General features: G+C 37.7%; 1 protein-coding gene across 7 annotated transcripts in view; it reads right to left on the minus strand.

Moving 5' to 3' along the window:
• The window catches only part of NFKB1 (nuclear factor kappa B subunit 1), a 117,258-nt gene that overhangs the window by 35,699 nt on the left and 61,800 nt on the right, over positions 1 to 19,759 (minus strand). For all 7 annotated transcript variants that reach the window (XM_058432630.1, XM_032177572.2, XM_032177496.2 and 4 more), the window contains 4 exons: positions 14,601 to 14,749; positions 4,720 to 4,883; positions 2,747 to 2,905; positions 1,161 to 1,265 (listed from right to left, as the gene is read on the minus strand). In XM_058432630.1, coding sequence (XP_058288613.1) covers positions 1,161 to 1,265; positions 2,747 to 2,905; positions 4,720 to 4,883; positions 14,601 to 14,749 — 577 coding nt within the window. The remainder of the gene's footprint in view (positions 1 to 1,160; positions 1,266 to 2,746; positions 2,906 to 4,719; positions 4,884 to 14,600; positions 14,750 to 19,759) is intronic.

Raw genomic sequence — 19,759 nt, forward strand, 5'->3', positions numbered from 1 at the left:
CTAAGGATCTCATTTACAAATAAAGGTACTCAGATTGTGTTTACTCACAGTATGTACACCCGGGAATCTGCAAATGAGTATTACTTGGACAGAGTGGATTGGAAGAAAGCTGACACTAGTGTAGGCAGAGAAAGTGTCAACTTCTTTTTTTTGAGACAGGGTCTCGCTCTGTCATCTAGGCTGGAGTACAGAAGCATGATAATAGCTCACTACAGCCTCAAACTCCTGGGTTCAAGCAATCCTCCCACCTCAGCCTCCCAAAGTGCTGGGATTACAGGCATGAGTTACCATGCCTGGCCTGTAAATTTTTTTGGATAAGTATATATGTGTTTACTTTAAAATCTGATCTCATTTTTTTCTGACTATATACCTCAGAGCATTTAATCTCACATAGTAATTTTTTTAAAAGCCATGTCTTTTATTGATTTATTTTACTTATTTATATTTTCAGTTAGGTATCTGCTTACTTTGAAAATGCTCACCCTGTAGTAAATAGATATTTATTATACTACACTTTCCAACTATCATTTTATTTAAAAAAAGAAAGAATGCAGTTTGAGAAAATAACACATTTTCCTCAGCTTTTACTAATCTATCAATGTTGTAATTTATCTAATGAAAGATAAATGCCAAGAACTTTTCCACAAAGGGAAAATTGTGAGAGAAAAGTGCTCTGAGAATTTCCCTGTATTCCCTGTTTTCTTTCCTTTTCTTAGTTAACATCGCATCTGTGGAAGTGTTCAGAGAAGTTCTCTCAGTGTTATATCAAAGCATTGCAAAATAAAAACAATTTAATACTATGTAAAACATTATTTATTCTGTGTGTGTGTTTGTATGTGTGTCAAGAATGGGCTATTATTTATTTTTGTTTAACAAAGTACAGATATTAATTTTAATGTATAAAGATACTGAAAGTCACTGATTATAATTATCACGATTTTATTTCTTTTTACTTCCGTGGGAAATCTAAAAGTGAATTAGTTGACTTAGGAAAAAATAACACAGACAATTTACATTTGGAAGAGGTAAAACGTAAATGCTTTTTAAGACTTTCTATGGCAGCAGAGGGACGTTTCTTGTCCACTGCTGAAATGTGACTCACAGACACACTCAGAATTGTAATTCACCTCTTGAGATCAGAGATCAGAGAATGTATTTACCTTTCTGAACTTTGTCACAGAGAAGATAAATTTCCTCCCCTCCAGTCACACATCCAGCCGTCCTGTCCATTCTTACAATTTTCAAGTTGGATGCATTGGGGGCTTCTGTTCACAGGGGAAAAACAACAAATAATACGATTAATCCTCAGCTCAACAAGACAGTCCTTTAGGTAGGACCCTCCCCTTAGCACACACGACCAAAACAAAGCTTAAATACATGCTTTCACTAACAAAGTAAATAAAACAAGAATGGCTTCTGAAGTTCTCGGAACACTTCTTGGGCATGGGTCATTTATGATCACCAAAACAAATGAGGTAGAAAGGAATAGGTATTTGTTTCTCCCTCTAACACAGAGAGACTGATAGAAAAAGAGAAAGAGCTTTTCTGATGTATTGGGAAGTACCAAGCTAATTGATTTCTGGGTTTTCAATGAGGTCAAGACTTCAATTCCAAATTTATTTCTATGATTCTGCTATTATCATAACTTACAAGAGTCCTAAAAACTTTAGGAAAAGTACAGTTTTCTTAAACTACTTACTACCTTCTATTTTACAGGTAAGGAAAATGGAGATGTTATGTTTCTTTTTCCCAAACTAAATTAGGATTCTGTGTGGTGAAGAGGCAAAACTTTCTTGTGGTAATAGCATAAAGCTTCCTTTTTTTTTTCTCCAACAGCTGCATTTTAAGGTGATTCTGTGGTATGAGTCTGTATCATTTTATAACCTTTCACTTCCCTTCAAACTTGTTTAAATTAGAGAATTCAGTTAGTTGTTGTACTTGGAGCATGGAGTTTGCCACACAGGCCAAATTCTATAAACTTTCAATGAGTCTGAGTACTATGCTTGCAGGCTTTTTGGAAATATCTGTCTAATCAATCCTATGCATAATCAAACAAGAAAGTTGCATGGTAAATGCTGAAGATTACTGTAAAACTCTTAAAAGTCCTAGGAACTATAAATTTATATATATATATATATTTTTTTTTTTTGAGGTGGGGTCTCACTATGTTGCTCATGCTGGGCTGAAACTCTATATCCTCCCACCTCAGCCTCCCAAGTAGGTGAGACTACAGGGCATGATGCCAAACCCGGCTTGAAATAGGATTTTGAAGTCACATGCTATCTATGCTACTCATTCATTTAACTTCAAGTTTCTCTCTTGATAAAGCTAGCAACATATGGGAAAGAAAATGGGTAAGAATAATAGTTGCCTTTTATTAACTTCTTTCCAGAGCCCCTCCACCACCAAAGAAAATTGGGATTATTCTCCCTTCTAAAAGTATCAACCGTATATCTTTATAGCAAGACATTCATAAATAAGATGAGATGTGACATTTCATGTAAAAGACTAAAAAATGTACATCAAAGGAAAAAGAATTACATGTATTGAGCCCCTCTTAAAATATCTCATTTAACCTGGACATCAACCTTTCAAGCTAGATTTTCCTATTCACATTTTACAGATGATAAAGCTGAGGCTTAAAGTGATCGAGTTACCTACCCCAGGACTCAGCTAGCAAGTAAATGGCAGGGCAGGGCTGGAAGTCTATTCTTGGTGTGCCCCCTGTTGGAAGTGAAGTACTCACTACTGTCATAGATGGCGTCTGATACCACGGGTTCCAGGCGCCTTGTGAAGCTGCCAGTGCTATCCGGAAGAAAAGCTGTAAACATGAGCCGCACCACGCTGAGGTCCATCTCCTTGGTCTGCTGCAGAGCTGCTTGGCGGATTAGCTCTTTTTCCCGATCTAGGGCCATACAGCACAGTCCATTCATGCCCAAGGAAGTGTGAACATTTAAAAGACCATGCTTTTATAAAGCCCAAATAATGTAAACTTACAATAAAAATATATTGCTAATAAAATGTTAAAAACAGCCTCATTTATGTCATCCAATATGAAAGGCATCAAAGAAGACCTGCATTTTCTCCAGATTACAGTAAAAACTCTCTTCCATGTATCAGATCGCCTCCCTCCTCTCCTGTCCTCCCCCCACCTCTCCCTTTCCTCCCTACAATAAGAGTTAAAGGCACACAGGATGTGATGGAATGGAATTGAATAACCCTACTAGTCACCAGCTGTATTGAGAAGTGTGCAAATTATTCCAAAAGCTGTTTGGGCACAGGGATTGAGCTCATTCCACAGTGCCAAGCAGACAGCCTAGCACATAGTAGGTACTCAAAAACAACTTCTGAAGGAACTGAATGACTCAGTGACATCTGGTTCCTTCCCTCCTGCTGGAGTTTTCACGCTGACGGATACAGTCATAATTAAGCTATAATATCATAAAAGGTAGTGATTCAAGAGACAAGTACTGCAAGAGAGTTACAAATGAAGTGATGTGGGATTTCAAAGGAGGAGAGAGTTGAGAGGGCTTTGGAGCAGAAGAGGCATTTGCTCTGAATATCAAAAAGGTGGCAGAATTTGAACACATTCATACAAGAGAGTGGATAAAGGCATTCCAGGAAGAGGAGAGAGCAAAAATAGAAAGAATGTGCCAAGGCAGGGACGTGAGAAATCATGGTGCTCCTACTAAGTAGTAGAGTTTGACCTGAAGGGGCAAAATGGGAAACAGATTGGAAATGCAGCCTGGGGCCAGCTCTTGGGAGATCCAAAAAGCCAACTTACAGAATTTGGATTTTGTAGGCAAAACGGAGACACCGAGCAGCAACAAGATACAGAACTTCAGTAATATCTATCTGGCTACAAGATGTAAACTTGATTAGAAGTGGGGAGGGACAGAGACCAGGGAGAAGACTACCATAAGTGGAACAATGAAAATGGAATATAGTGTGGAATGCCAGAGAGCACGGAATGGCTGCACCACAGCCTCGCAGCACAGGCGAGGAGAGGGAGTCAGAGAAATGGGAAGGTTTTGAGTCTGGGTATCAGAAGATGGAGTATATTTAGTTGAAACCTGGTAATCGGTTTTGAATCACGTGAGTATGAGATGGTGACTGGATGGCCAGAGTAAAGGACAAAATACAAAAGTAGAAATGGGGCATGTGGTGGGACAGGGAATGGGGTTGAAAAAAAAATTTGAGAAAAGGCAAGAAAATGGAAAATCATACAATTTTTATGATAAAGATAATAGTTTATAATGTGTCTGCAGAGCCCAAAGAAAGAAAAATGCCTTATAATAAGGTGAGTTGGGGAAGGTAAAACAGAGGCGTTCTTTGGACAAAGTCTTGATTTCTGCATTGGTTTTCGAGAGGGTGAAATGGAAACGGTGGGGTGTTTTTGGTAGACGAAGACACATATAAAGGTATAAATATGCCTCAGTTATTCAGAGAGCAGAGATGGCGAGAGGAGGATGCAAGGTGGTCTGGAGATGAGGCTGAAAGTTGCTGGGGCCAGAGAAGGAGGGCTTTGTATAACAGGCTCTGGAGCTATAGTTTTTATCCTAGAAGTAGCAGGATGCCATCAAAGGTTTCTGAGCAGCGAAAAGGTGACAGCAGTGTGGGGAAGAGACTGGAAGGGATGCAGATGAACATATAATTCATACAGATGAAAACCAAAGCCTGGGCCCCTTGGAGGAGCAAGGCCAGGAAAATGATGCTTACCTCCCAGCTGCCGGTCCCCTCCACCTTCTGCTTGCAGATAGGCAAGGTCAGGGTGCACCAAGAGTCCAGGATTATAGCCCCTTATACACGCCTCTGTCATTCGTGCTTCCAGTGTTTCAAATACTTTTTTCTTTGTCACATGAAGTATACCCAGGTTTGCGAAGCTGGAGAAAAAATAGTAACAGTAGCAGCAACAACAACCAAAAGTTAGACACTTAATGTCTAGGGAATCTGGCTTCACTTGTAAATTTAAAAAAAATACACAGGCCCTCAATGTTTTATACAAATCTCTTGGGGCTAGATGCATTTCAGAATTTAGGGTATTTTTGATGTTAGAAAGGCAATATATGGCATATACCGCATATTACATAATACTCTAAGCAGGTCTGGGGCACACAATGTGGTCAAACACGTTAGTATTTCTGCAGTGAAATATATAATTGGACTCACCAAATGGAAAGATAAAGACTATAAACAGCTACACATCAGGTCAGATTGGTTTTTACTACCAAATGAGTCTGCGATAAACTTGGAAGAATGTTTTGGTTTTCAGAGCTTATTTGACTTCCAAATTTGATTAAGGGAGTGGGAGCATATGTGTCTATATGTCTTAATGAGGAAGTCTTACTGGGTTCATTTTAAAGTATTTTCTATGGGAGCTGTATTAAAAATTAAAAATTAAAAATATAATACTAACACTTCTGAAGAATAAGAGAAGTATTATATTTGGGAATGATTATTTTCCTTTTGAATCGTCCTTGGGTTTCTGAATGGGATTTAAAGTCTATCTATAATCTCATCTTCTCCTGAGTTATCTATAAGGTTGGAATTATTTATGACCATCAGAGTTGTCATCTAAGTATACATGTAAACAGGGATGGAGAATCTTATATCTCACGAAGGCTACATATTTATAAAACAAAATATGTGATAAGCTTAAAAAGCAATGAAAATGATTTATAAGAAAATATATAAAATGTTCCAGCCATTCACTTTTGAAATTAAAGTACATGAAACAAGTCTGTTCAATAAATATAACAGGCAAACAAAAAAGGACTTTACCAAGGAGATTCATTCACTCAACAAATATTTATGCAGATCCTTATCAGCGCCAGGAAATGTCCTAGATGCTTTTGTCAGCAGTAAAAGAATTTCTACCTTCACTGAATTTATATGCTAGTATGACAATGGAGAAGAAACAAGTAAATTATACAATACAATTTAGAAGGCAATAAGTGTTATCCAGAAAAATAAGGTAGGAATGAGGAACAGGAGAGGTAGTAGAAGAAAGCATAACATTTTAAAGTAGGGAGAGGTCAGGAAGGACACTCAGTAAAAAGATGACGACTGAGCAAAAACTTGAAGTGATGGGGAAGGCATGAACATATGAATGATGAATGTGGCAAAAGGAACAGTAAGTGCAAAATTCCTGCGGTAGGACCATGCCAGTGTTTTCAAAACACAACAAAGGCAAGGAGGTCAATGTAGCTGGAGTGAAATGAGCAAGTTGTCAGAAGTAAGTAAAGAATTCCAAGAGGTAAGCAGGGAGCCAGATCTCTGGCTTTTACTCAGAAACAAAGAAAACAAATTAGCAGAGGAAAGAAAGAGATTTCATGACAACTGGATTGAAGGAAAGAACGAACAAGCTAAGGTAGGAAGGTCAGATAAAGCAGGGAAGAAAATAGGAGTTATAAGGCAGAATGAAATGAGCACTTATACCAGAGGCCCAGAGACAGAATAAGTCATGTGTCCAGGCAGATGAAAAAAGTGGATAGCTAAGACACAGAACAGAAAATATACCACTAGAAAACAAGCTCTTTGAAGGCAGAGATCTCTAGTCCCTAGAACAATGCCTGACATATGAGTGTTTAATAAGTATCTGTTGATAAATGAATATATGAATTAATACAGCACAGAAAAATATGCAACATGACATACTTATATGCATAGAAGCACAGGCAGTTTTTCAGAAACAATACCTCCATCTTTTGGCCCTTTCAGCCCTACTCCCATATAGAACTTCCCTAACTGCAGGAAAACGGGGTTATTTCCTTGGTAATAGCAATGATAAACATCTGTGTAGCACCTTACACTTTACTGTCAATAATATGCTTTTCATGTATATTCCTAATCTAGTCCCTGTGAGAAAAACATCATCCTTATTAATTTATTATGTGAGTTATGAAGGATTTACTCTGGTTAACAAATGAAACAGTACAGAAGTCAGTCTTCTGCTTCAGGTAACGATAGAGTAAAGCAGACTGGATTGAACCTTAAATATCTAAAATACATGAAGAAATGGTTTTTAGACACTAGAAAACAGGCAGCACAGAACAGTAATCTTTAAGAAAAGGGAAATAAATAAGGTGAATCCTGTAATTACTCTGGCTTAATGCCTAGAGAGTCCCAGGCTGCAGCACAGGAAGGAGGAACCCCAACAGAGCCTGGCAATCTCTGAGGTTGAGGAGACACAGTTAAATACTGGAGGAAGCCAAGGAGGCTAAAACTCACAAGCAGAGTACCAGAGAGGAAGAAACCGCAAACAGAGATACACTCAGAGACCACTGGAGTCTTCAGCTGAGTGCTGTGTGTGGGGAAATACGTCAAAGCTGGGAAAAGAACCACCATAGAGGTGGAGGCAGAAAAGTTATTGTAACACATACAGGGCTGGAATAGTTCAAGAAATCTTGTAATACATGGAGCATCAGGTTGAAAATTCAGAAAGGTACTGCCTTAGTAATGATGTCAAATTAACCCTAGAGTAAAGGTTTCTCTGGTCTCTCTGATAAAGCTTAAAAGTAAGTTTAGAAAGAATCAAACTGTTCCCAAATCTAACTTCATCCCAATCCTCAAACATATTTAAAAGCATACCAAAAAAAAAAAAAAAAAGGAATCCAGGACTCAATGATACAAAATTCAAAATACCTGTCATCCAATAAAAGACTAACAGGCATGGAAAGAAACAGAAAAATATAATTCATAATTAGGACAAAAACTAATGAAAAATAGATCCAGAAGACAGAATTTGTACACAAGTACATTGAATAGCTATTATATATTCCATATGATCAGAAAAAGAATAAAGCATTGGTATGTTAAGGAGTAACACGGCAGATAATGAGAAAAAAGGACCCCAAATAAACCTACAGAAATTGAAAACTACAATGCCTAAGAAGAAAAAATACACTAGATGGAATTAAGAACATATTAGACACTACAGACAAAAATATTGGTGAACATGCAGACACAGTAATAAAACTATCCAAAATGACACAGAGAAAAAAAAGATTTTTTAAAAAACAGATCATCAGTGAGCTGTGGGACAATTTCAAATAGCCAAATATATGTGCAACTGGGGTTCCAGAAGAAGATGAAGAGGAGTGGACAGAAAGAATATTTGAAAAAATAATGGCAAAAAAGTTTTAAAACGTACTAAATATATAACCCCAGAGATCTAAGGATCTCAATGAACCTCAAGCACAAGAAACATGAAGGAAACTATGCTAATATCCATATAATCAAATTGCTTAAAATGAGTGAGGAAGAGAAAATCTGAAAAGCTGCTAGAGAGAAAAAAAAATTATGTACAGAAGAACAAAGATTAGATTGACAGGTGACTTCTTGGAAAGAAGGCAAGTCAGAAGACAGTGGAACAACATAGTTTAAGGATGTGAAAGAATAATACTGTCAACCTATAATTCTTTTTTTTGAGACGGAGTTTCTCTCTTGTTGCGCAGGCCGGAGTGCAATGGCGCGATCTCGGCTCACTGCAACCTCTGCCTCCCAGGTTCAAGTGATTCTCCTGCCTCGGCCTCTTGAGTAGCTGGGATTACAGGCATGCACCACCATGCCTGGCTAATTTTGTATTTTTAGTAGAGATGGAGTTTCTCCATGTTGGTCAGGTTGGTCTTGAACTCCTGACCTCAGGTGATCCACCCGCCTCGGCCTTCCAAAGTGCTGGGATTACAGGCATGAGCCACCGCGTCCGGCCTGTCTACCTAAAATTATATACTCTTCAAAATATATTTGAAAAACAAAGATAAAATAAAAAACTATGAAGACATACACCTAATGAAAGAATTAATCAGCATCAGATAAGCAGTATAATAAATGGAAGTGCCTGAGGCAGAAAATGATACCAGATAGAAATTTTAACCTAAGAAACAGAAGAACACTGCGAATGATAAATACGTGGTTAAATATAAACACCTTTCTTCTGATTTAAAAAGTTTCTTTAAAAGATAAGTGACTGTTTAAGACACTTTTCAAAAGATGCCACCAACAAACATATGGAAAAAACTCACTAGAGAAACGCAAATTAAAACACATTGAGATAAGATCTCACACCTGTCAGAATGGCTTTTATTAAAAAGTCAAAAGATAACATGCTGGCATGGCTGGGGAGAAGAGGGTACACTTATACACTGCTGGTGGGAGTGCAAATTAGTTCAACCACTGTGGAAGCAGTGTGGTGATTTTTCTTTTCTGTTTTTTTTTTTTTGCCCTTGTAAACTTGATTTATTTTTTATTATTTTTTATTATACTTTAAGTTCTAGGGTACATGTGCACAACGTGCAGGTTTGTTACATATGTATACATGTGCCATGTTGGTGTGCTGCACCCATTAACTCATCATTTACATTAGGTATATCTCCTAATGCTATCCCTCCCCCCACCCCACCACAGGCCCAGGGGTGTGATATTCCCCACCCTGTGTCCAAGTGTTCTCATTGTTCAATTCCCACCTATGAGTGAGAACATGCGGTGTTTGGTTTTTTGTCCTTGCGATAGTTTGCTCAGAATGATGGTTTCCAGCTTCACCCATGTCCCTACAAAGGACATGAACTCATCCTTTCTTATGGCTGCATAGTACTCCATGGTGTATATGTGCCACATTTTCTTAATCCAGTTTATCATTGATGGACATTTGGGTTGGTTCCAAGTCTTTGCTATTGTCAATAGTGCTGCAATAAACGTAAGTGTGCATGTGTCTTTATAGCAGCATGATTTATAATCTTTTGGGTATATACCCAGTAATGGGATGGCTGGGTTAAATGGTATTTCTAGTTCTAGATCCTTGAGGAATCGCCACACTGTCTTCCACAATGGCTGAACTAGTTTACAGTCCCACCAATAGTGTAAAAGTGTTCCTATTTCTCCACATCCTCTCCAGCACCTATTGTTTACTGACTTTTTAATGATCGCCATTCTAACTGGTGTGAGATGGTATCTCACTGTGGTTTTGATTTGCATTTCTCTGATGGCCAGTGATGATGAGAGCATTTTTTCATGTGTCTTTTGGCTGCATAAATGTCTTCTTTTGAGAAGTGTCTGTTCATATCCTTTGCCCACTTTTTGATGGGGTTGTTTGATTTTTTCTTGTAAATTTATTTAAGTTCTTTGTAGATTCTGGATATTAGCCCTTTGTCAGATGGATAGATTGTAAAAATTTTCTCCCATTCTGTAGGTTGCCTGTTCACTCTGAAGGTAGTTTCTTTTGCTGTGTAGAAGCTCTCTAGTTTAATTAGATCACATTTGTCAATTCTGGCTTTTGTTGCCATTGCTTTTGGTGTTTTAGTCATGAAGTCTTTGCCCATGCCCATGTGCTGAATGGTATTGCCTAGGTTTTCTTCTAGGGTTTTTATGGTTTTAGATCCAACATTTAAGTCCTTAATCTGTCTTGAATTAATTTTTGTATAAGGTGTAAGGAAGGGATTCAGTTTCAGCTTTCTACATATGGCTAGCCAGTTTTCCCAGCACCATTTATTAAATAGGAATCCTTTCCCCATTTCTTGTTTTTGTCAGGTTTGTCAAAAATCAGATGGTTGTAGATGTGTGGTATTATTTCTGAGGGCTCTGTTCTGTTCCATTGGTCTATATCTCTGTTTTGGTACCAGTACCATGCTGTTTTGGTTACTGTAGCCTTGTAGTATAGTTTGAAGTCAGGTAGTGTGATGCCTCCAGCTTTGTTCTTTTGGCTTAGGATTGTCTTGGCAGTGCGGGCTCTTTTTTGGTTCCATATGAACTTTAAAGTAGTTTTTTCCAATTCTGTGAAGAAAGTCATTGGTAGCTTGATGCGGATGGCACTGAATCTATAAATTACCTTGGGCAGTATGGCCATTTTCACGATATTGATTCTTCCTATCCATGAGCATGGAATGTTCTTCCATTTGTGTCCTCTTTTATTTCATTAAGCAGGGGTTTGTAGTTCTCCTTGAAGAGGTCCTTCACATCCCCTTTAAGTTGGATTCCTAGGTATTTTATTCTCTTTGAAGCAATTGTGAATGGGAGTTCACTCATGATTTGGCTCTCTGTTTGTCTGTTATTGGTGTATAGGAATGCTTGTGATTTTGGCACATTGATTTTGTAGCAGTGTGGTGATTTTTCAAAGAGCTAAAAATAGAACTACCATTTGACACAGCAATCCCACTGTTGGGTACACAACCAAAGGAATATAAATCATTCTACCATAAGGACACATGCATGTTAATGTTCACTGAAGCACTATGCACAATAGCAAAGACATGGAATCAACCTAAATTCCCCAACAATAACATAAATAAATAAAGAAAATGTGGTACATAAATACCAAGGAATACTATGCAGCCATAAAAAAGAATAAGATAATATGTTTTGCAGGAACATGGATGGAGCTAAAGGCCACTGTCCTTAGCAAACTAATGCAGGAACAGAAAAACAAATACTGCATGTTCTCACTTGTAAGTGGGAGCTAAATGACGAGAACTCATGGACAAAGAGGGGGACAACAGACACTTAAGAAGGCCTTGTTTCTCCTCTGTATTTTTATATTTATATATCCACTCCTAGTGCTTACCAGTTGGTATATGCTATATGTATTAATTGGAAAAAAAATTCCATGTCTCTAAATCAGAGCTGCCAGAAAGCAGAGAGAGTGTGGTGATTACTGGTAAGTGAACTGGCCTAAAGCAAAGTCAAGGAACGCAGATATTTTCCATGGAATAAAAATGTCAAAGAACTAAAATATGTTGAAACAAATTGTTTATATTCAGGGTTTAAAATAAAACACCAAACTAAGATTATTATTATTTTTTACCAAGAAAGGCAATAAAGGCTAATTATATAAATGAATAAAAAAAAGACAAAATTAAAGCTAACTTAAAAAAACATTAAAATGACAAATCCCCTACATTACAGCAATCACACCAGAATCAAGACTTGGCTATTTAAAACATGAATATTTATAACATAGATAAAATCCTTTTGAAAGTAGAAACTAAGTTTATTAAGAATTCATACTGAGGGAAAGGTGAAGATAAACACTCCAAAGAAAGTAATTCTTTTGGTTTTGACAATTTAAAAGTTATTTATCTTCTCATTGCCATTTTTTAGATATCTTTTTTGGTATGTTGGATTAGTGCCTTGCTTGTGAATCTATACTCTTTGCCTAATCTGTATTATTGAAAACAGGTTATCTTAGCTTCATTTCTAGTATTGACAAGTCTAAGACATAACTTTGGCTATCTTCCTAAGTTTTTCTAAGTGATACTCTTATCTACAAGTCAGAACTAAATACTAATAATCAATGTCATACCATAAATATGTGTGTGGCAAGTTTGCTCATGTTATTTCATAATATTATGTAATGTTAGTTCAGTCTAGAATTCTGGGGATGTAAACGGCCTAAAGATAAGATTCTGTAGTGAAACCCTCTCATTTTATGAAGGAAGACATTAAGGTCCCCAAGAAGTCATGTAACTTGCCCCCAGTCCTCTGTTGAGAGCAACAGTACTGGGAATAAAATTCTGGTTTCCAGAATGCTATCATGATGTTCTTTCTACATAAATGCAATAAGTTTTGACATTGAAAACCTTAAAAATGTATATATAGAGAGAGATAGAAACAAATGAATTATGAAGGAAATAGTGTATTTTGGGAAACATTGTAAGCAAAAATTTCTCAGCTAAAAATCAAATTAGAAAGCGAGTACTGACTTTTCATAGGAAACACTAAAAACGTTAAGACTACTGAGTCTATTGTAACTCTCAAGTGGCATCTTGATTAAATTTCTCATTGAAATTACATAGGGTTAGAAAATCTCACTGTACTACAATCAGACAACATAATGATCAAATTCAGGAGTTGAGATGCTCAAAATGTTTGTTGAATGAATGAATGAATGATGAGTTCTCCCAACTACTGAGCCCACACCCCACTGCACTACAAGAGAGTGAAAGAATCCCTCACTTTCCTTAGAGACAATTTACTTCTATTCCCGCTTTAAGGTCTCCAATTTAAATAACCATTAGTTCTTTCTAAAATCCTGAAAGATTACTAAAGCAAACTACAGAAACACCAAATTATAGACCACACAGTGGAGCTTTTATAATAATAAATATTGGTAGAAAACGTAATCTAAAATTTCCTCTAAAGGATATGATTGTAACGGATTAAACAAGACCAAAGAAACCAAACACTTCAAACTGACAGAACCCTACTGGAATAAATCTGCAGAAACACTAAGTGATCAATTAGTCTAAAACTGTGATAATTAGCCTGCATTTCAAAGCTCTCCTAGGTCAATCAGGAACTGGAAGGGTATTCCACAACACATGATGAACGAACTGTGACATACAACAGGAAACACACCAGTCTTTCAAGAGGATGTTGAAACAAGTTCATATAAAGCACACTTTAATTTTTCAAATCAATTTAAGCTTCTTCCTTCAATCTAGAGTCTTTTTTTTTTTTCTAACATCAAAAGAATCCGATTTTAGTGACTTAAAAGACAGCTCTCTCTCTAGGTTTTTCACACTTATATATTTTTACAGTCAAACAAAGAAATACCTAGGAACATGAAAGCACAACCTCCAAAATAACAACCAATTTGAAACTTGATCGGAATTCAAAGACTGAAATGCAACCATCAGCTTAATTACAGTTGATTTAAACAACTCTTTTCTTTTGAGTGAATAACCCAGATTAACTGGGATTTTAGCATAAACTATTTAAAGCAGGATTAGAAAACCCTGAAAAATGTTTTTAAAAATTAAACAAAATTAAAAATTTCTTCTTTTGCATTTGAGGACTTCCAAAGAAAGACTTAAAACAACAATTTTTAGAATTATTGATTGCACCATATCAGTTTGTATTGTGTGCTATACTATTATTCTATGTGCTATTTTAGTGTATCAGGAAGATGAAAATATATGTTTTTTAGCACAGTAAATATGTCTTATTTAAAAACTTAATTCTTTTGGATTGAAATTACTTCTATCAAATTTCATTCATTAAAATTGCTTGTTTTATTTGATCAACCCTTAAATGAATATGTCATTTTTTATTTACATTTCAAGCCTAACGAATGCCAAAATAAATTTGCATTCCTTGGCTTCTTATCTGTGCATACTTTCTAAGCAGCAGAGAGCTGAAATGATATTTATGCATTCACTTAAAGCCCTACATATTCACACTATAAATCCACTGAAGAAATCATCAAGAATGTAAAAATATACATAAAGTGATGATTTCTGCTATAGTTAGGTTTCTTTAAATTTGTCCTTATCTTTATTTCTAGGAGAAAAAAAAATTAATAGTGGCACAAATACCTTGTAGGTCACGTGACCACATATACGTGATCATCCAAACTGGGCCACCTTTAAGAGTAGAAGAGGGTGCTATAAACAATTAGGTCAGGTGCAAACTGGGCTGTCTCAGGCAAATCCAGACATGTGGTCACCTTACTTCTTGGAGTACAAATGAAAGCACAAGTTTCCACAGTTTTTTTGAGGTCAGGAGGGTCTCAGAAAGGTCCCTAATGAAAGAGGCCTGCTCATTCTAAGTTCCTGCATCCCATATTCTATCTGTTCCTACCTTCCACAGCATCATATACCCCTACTTACCCGACCACCATGTCCTTGGGTCCAGCAGTTACAGTGCAGATCCCATCCTCACAGTGTTTTCCCACCAGGCTGTGGGCATGCAGGTGGATATTTTTTCCATTTGTGACCAACTGAACAATAACCTTTGCTGGTCCCACATAGTTGCAGATCTATATAAGAAGCACATTCCAAAAGTTAGCACATCTGACTCTCCAGCAACATGGAAAAATGTTTATGATAAGCCAGTAAGTATAAAAAGTACAATATAAAATTATTCATATATGTATATACATGATTACAGCCCTGTTTTTAAAAGTATGTGATGAACAAATGACAGGGTGGAAGTAAATGAAAATGTTAATGATGGTTGTTTTGTGTAGTAGGAAGATACACTCCAAGAAGCAGGCCACTTAAAATACAGTATGTATTGTGAAAGTTGGAGCAACACATCTTAGAAGGATGCTGTGTTGTCATGAAGCCTCCTTTCCTATTAACCAAGAACATGCTTTCCTCTGCACCCTTATCAAAATTCTTGGTCACAAAAGCTGGGTAAATGATTGATGAGAAAGAAACTGGTGGTTGATGGAAATCAAAGAAAGGCAGGTAAGCAGAAACAGTCCATCCTAACTCTGTGCCATGTGATTAGACAGGAGAATCTTGCCAGGGACCTGGTTCTGAAGTTTGGCTATAAACACTCAAGCCTGAGGACTTGGCCTCCAGTCATCTGTTAGAATACCTGAGCCTTCAGTAGCCCTCTCTGACTTCTGGTAATTGAGTTACATATGCTCAGGTCATAGTAAGTTTCTTCAGTTCAAAAAAGTGTACTCCTTAAGTACAAATCCTTAGATTTCACCCGTTTGCTGTGGTTTGATAAAATTAGAGTTTTCTATTTAATTTATTTTTTATTGGTATGTCTTTAAAATGATGACAAAAGCAATAAAAAGGAAATAGCATGGAGATAATGACATTTTTAGCAAAAAACACTTAGATATCCTCTTTCTTCTTCTTAGTCACCTAGTCCCTATAGTAGACTGGATTCCTTGAGAAAGTGCCAAGACTAAAGTCACACTAACATAATAGAAAAGACCTTATTTTAACCCTCTTAAAACCTATCAAGTCAGAGCCCTGTGATAAATTCAGCTAAATACTTGGAAATGCACTATAATCTCCTCAAAAGATGAACTACTGTCCTGGTTTGCCTAAGACTGAGGGGTTTTCTGGGACACAGGGTTTTTGGAGCCAAAACCTAGATTAGTTGGTCACCCTATCTCCTTAGCTCATACTGTACTTTTTGAAGAACTGAATAACCTAAGCCCCAAATCTCTCAACTACACAGTAATTCAAAATGCATAAATCTGTGCAAGCAGCCCACAGCTTGAAAGAAAGAGAGACAGAGAGAAAAAGGAAGAAAAGGAAGGAGGAAAGGGAGGAAGGAAGGATGGGAGGGAGGGAGGGAGGGAGAGGGGGAGGGAGGATGGGAATCCCACCTAAAGATAACTCTTTGATGGAAGTCCTAATGATATAAACTTGAGGAAGACCCTAAACCTGCCAATAATACTTCTTGGAAAGAGACAGAATCCTTTTCGACTAGCCTACTTTTACTATAAACTTCATTAAATGGATTCATATTTTATTGAAGCAGGGTTTTGGTACAATTTTCTTAGTAGGGACTTTTTCCCAACCCAATATTTCATCCAAGAGTCGAAAAGCTGATCAGAGTTAGCATTATTCCCCAGAGGGTTTGCAGGGAGAGAAGTTTCACTTGTCAACAAAGTACAGACTCCCCTACAATCAACTGTGCAGCTCCACCTCAAGGCCTGTATGCATGTACTTCGCTAGAACTGCTGCAAAGGTTTGCTTCTAAACCTTCTAACCTCCTTCTCAAAGAGCAGGGTCCCCAGAGCAAGCCAATCACAAAGAGGGCTTCTAATTAAATTTGATCTTGACCACCTCAAAGCACAAAAAATTTCTTAAACAGGTATAACATTAAAAAAAAAAAAACTCAGGGTATAAAGCTGATTATGAACTCAGTGCTTTCCCTTTAACAAGGAGAAAGCCTTTGCCCTTAAATATGGGACGGGGAATGAGAAGTTCTGGGTTTTCTCCAAAGCTGACTGCTGTCCCTGGATACTCTCTATAGATTGCTGATGCCAGTTGTGTTTCTTGGTGTTGACATCTGAAATCAGTCTTTGTTATGATGATATATCCCACAGGGGCTTCTTCAGCAATAAGTCAAGAGTGAAAGAACACGAAATAAACCATGTAATTACACTTTTAAGTGATACCAGGACAGGAATGAAAGAGAGCAAGGCATGAGGTAATGCTTCACTTGGGTGAAATCAGGTAGGCTTTCCAATTAAATAGGACACCAGAAGGAATCCATAATTAAAGCCCAATCACATCAGACAACTGGGCCCTTCAATGTTACCATTATGAGGGAATTAGTCTCTGGTACTGAAGGAAAGAGGTCCCAGGTATCCTCAAAAAGTACTCAGGTATTTTTCATACTATTACTTCATGACTGAAGGGTGGCAAGAATGAGGAACTGGGTAGTCCCTGAGGTAAAGGAGCTGAACATGCTGCCAGTGACTCATGTGCTGTTGGATCCATTTGAAAGAGTCCAAGTCAGCATCGCATCATCTGGTTTTCACAGAGACCACAAGGCAACGGACAGGGAGCCCCCTGGGTTTTGTGGACTTTCCAAAATACTGATGAAAGAAGAAAGCTGAAGTGTGAGAAGATAGTGATATTATTTGCAAGTTATATGGCACATGAAGACACTGGCACTCTAACATGGGGGAGACCATACTTCATAGGATGCTATGATGATGGAGAACTGTTTGCAATCGATTCAGAAATTCATTTGCTCTACGGAGAACTTAGTTCTTGTTATTCTGTCTCCCTTTTACTTCTTTGAATAGTGGTTCATTTGAAAATTAAGTTTATAGAGAGCAACTGTGTCTGTTAGGTTTTTTTCAAAGAGTCTGAACATTGCAGGCTCTTGTCAAGAGTTAAGCTTTCGGGCCGGGCGTGGTGGCTCACGCCTGTAATCCCAGCACTTTGGGAGGCCGAGACAGGTAGATCACCTGAGGTCAGGAGTTTCGGACCAGCCTGGCCAACATGGTGAAACCCCGTCTCTACTAAAAATACAAAATATTAGCCGGGCGTGGTGGTGTGCACCTGTAATCCCAGCTACTTGGGAGACTGAGGCAGGAGAATCACTTGAACCTAGGAGGTGGAGGTTGCAGTGAGCCAAGATCGAGACACTGCCCCTCCAGCCTGGGTGACAGAGCAAGATTCCGTCTCAAAAAAAAAAAAAAAAAAAAAAGAGTTAAGCTTTCAGTTAAAGCCAAGGAGACAAAGGTGACAAAATTGAGTAATCAGCTACCCAGGGACACTGTAAGAGCATGGACTTTAGGCACAAACTAGCTGAGCTTGAAGATAGTTCCCCATTTCCTGGTTGTGTGACTTTGGGCACTGCTCAGTTTCCCCATCTGTAAAAGGGAGATGATGATAATAGTATCTCAAAGGGTTGTTGTGAGGACTAAATACATTAATGCATGTAAAGCCTTTACAACAATGCTCAACAAATAATAGTAGTTTAAAAGCATTAACTTGTCTTATTTATTAATTTATTACTGTAAGGTACTCTTCCACCTAGAGAACTTTAAACAATATGACCATCCTGAGATTTTTTTTTAAAGTACTGTCTAAAAGCAGGTGGCTGGAATAAATGACTGATTTAGGTCACTTCTATTTCCAGGGTAAATCTTTTTTTGTATGCCATATTTTATTGGGCTTTGTTAATTTTCCAGTAGTAATTATGTTATTATAGTAACAGCTATCATTCTTGGAGATACCCAGGACTTCTTGGCATTCTTGATGAAACTTAAGACTTTCTTCCAGGAGCTTTATGACTCAATACCTACTGATGACCACATGTTGGATCTGCTTTTTGAATAAGATGTAGAAACCATGGGTCTCAGATAATACCAATCTTAGTCAAATTACCTCTTTTTATTTAAAACGGTTTTGTCACTTTGGGGTAAAGTACATGCTGGTTCTTCAAAGGTGGTTACAGGATGCAGTTTATAATTTTCTAGGAATCAGGATTTGAAATGTCCACTTTGCTCTTTGGGTAAATTTGGCCAAATCACTTTGGCATATTGTAGAGTTAACATGAATGTAAGAGGTGATACATGAAGTAGTTCTTTTCTGCTTAGCTTTTCCTGTGAAGTGACTGATGATGATGATGATGATGATGATGATGATGAAGAAGAAGAGGAGGGGAAAATACACAATTTTCAAACGGAAATCTATCCTGACTTCACGTGTGCACCTCACTTTGTCCTCTACTGCACTAAGCAGCAGAAAAATGTGGTAAAGTCTAGGAAGTCTGAAGCCAGGCTGCTCGGCTCAAGACGGACTGTTATCACTTAGCTGTGTCAACGGGGAAAGATGGTTAACATCTCTGGATTTCAGTTTCTCTGTCTTTAAAGTTAAAAGGAATAATACACTCGATTTCATAGGATTTTTTTTTTTAGGACTAAATGAGTTAATGCAGTGCTTGGCACTTAATAGGATTAGCAATCCCAAATATAAATCCTCTCTCCCACCTAGGTAATACCTCAGTAATAACCAACATTTGTCTATTTATTCAGTGCGTATTTAAAGCCCCTCCTATGTTCCACACACTGCAGTAAATTAGGGGATGAAGCGATGCATGGTGAATGCAGAACAGACACAATCTCTGTTCTTATGGAGAATTAAAGAGTGGGACTGACACTAATCAAATAATCTCACAAATAAATGTAAAAGTGTAACTGTGAAGAGCTTAAAAAGGAGATATATAAGAAGCACTTGACTGGGTCAGGAGGTCAGGGAAAGCTTCCTGAGGGAGTACTGAGGGTGGAGATCTGAAAGAAGGCTAGGAGTAAAACCAGGCAAGGGGGTGGGTGAGGCGAAGGGGTTTAGAGAGTCTTCCTGGCAGGAAAAACAGCACATGCAAAGGCTCTGTGCTGAGAGTCCTACTCAGGACCTCCTTGGACCTACCCATTATCACGTTTCAGGATTTTCTTCAAGCCGACAACTCCCAGGTTGTTTCTCTGCTTCCCTATCGAGAAGCACCCATTCTTCAAGAGGAAGACCTGAACCTGAATCTTCCATGACACCCTCCTTAC

The sequence above is a fragment of the Hylobates moloch genome, unplaced genomic scaffold (assembly GCF_009828535.3).
Source record: "Hylobates moloch isolate HMO894 unplaced genomic scaffold, HMol_V3 SCAFFOLD_2, whole genome shotgun sequence".
Lineage (NCBI taxonomy): Eukaryota > Metazoa > Chordata > Mammalia > Primates > Hylobatidae > Hylobates > Hylobates moloch.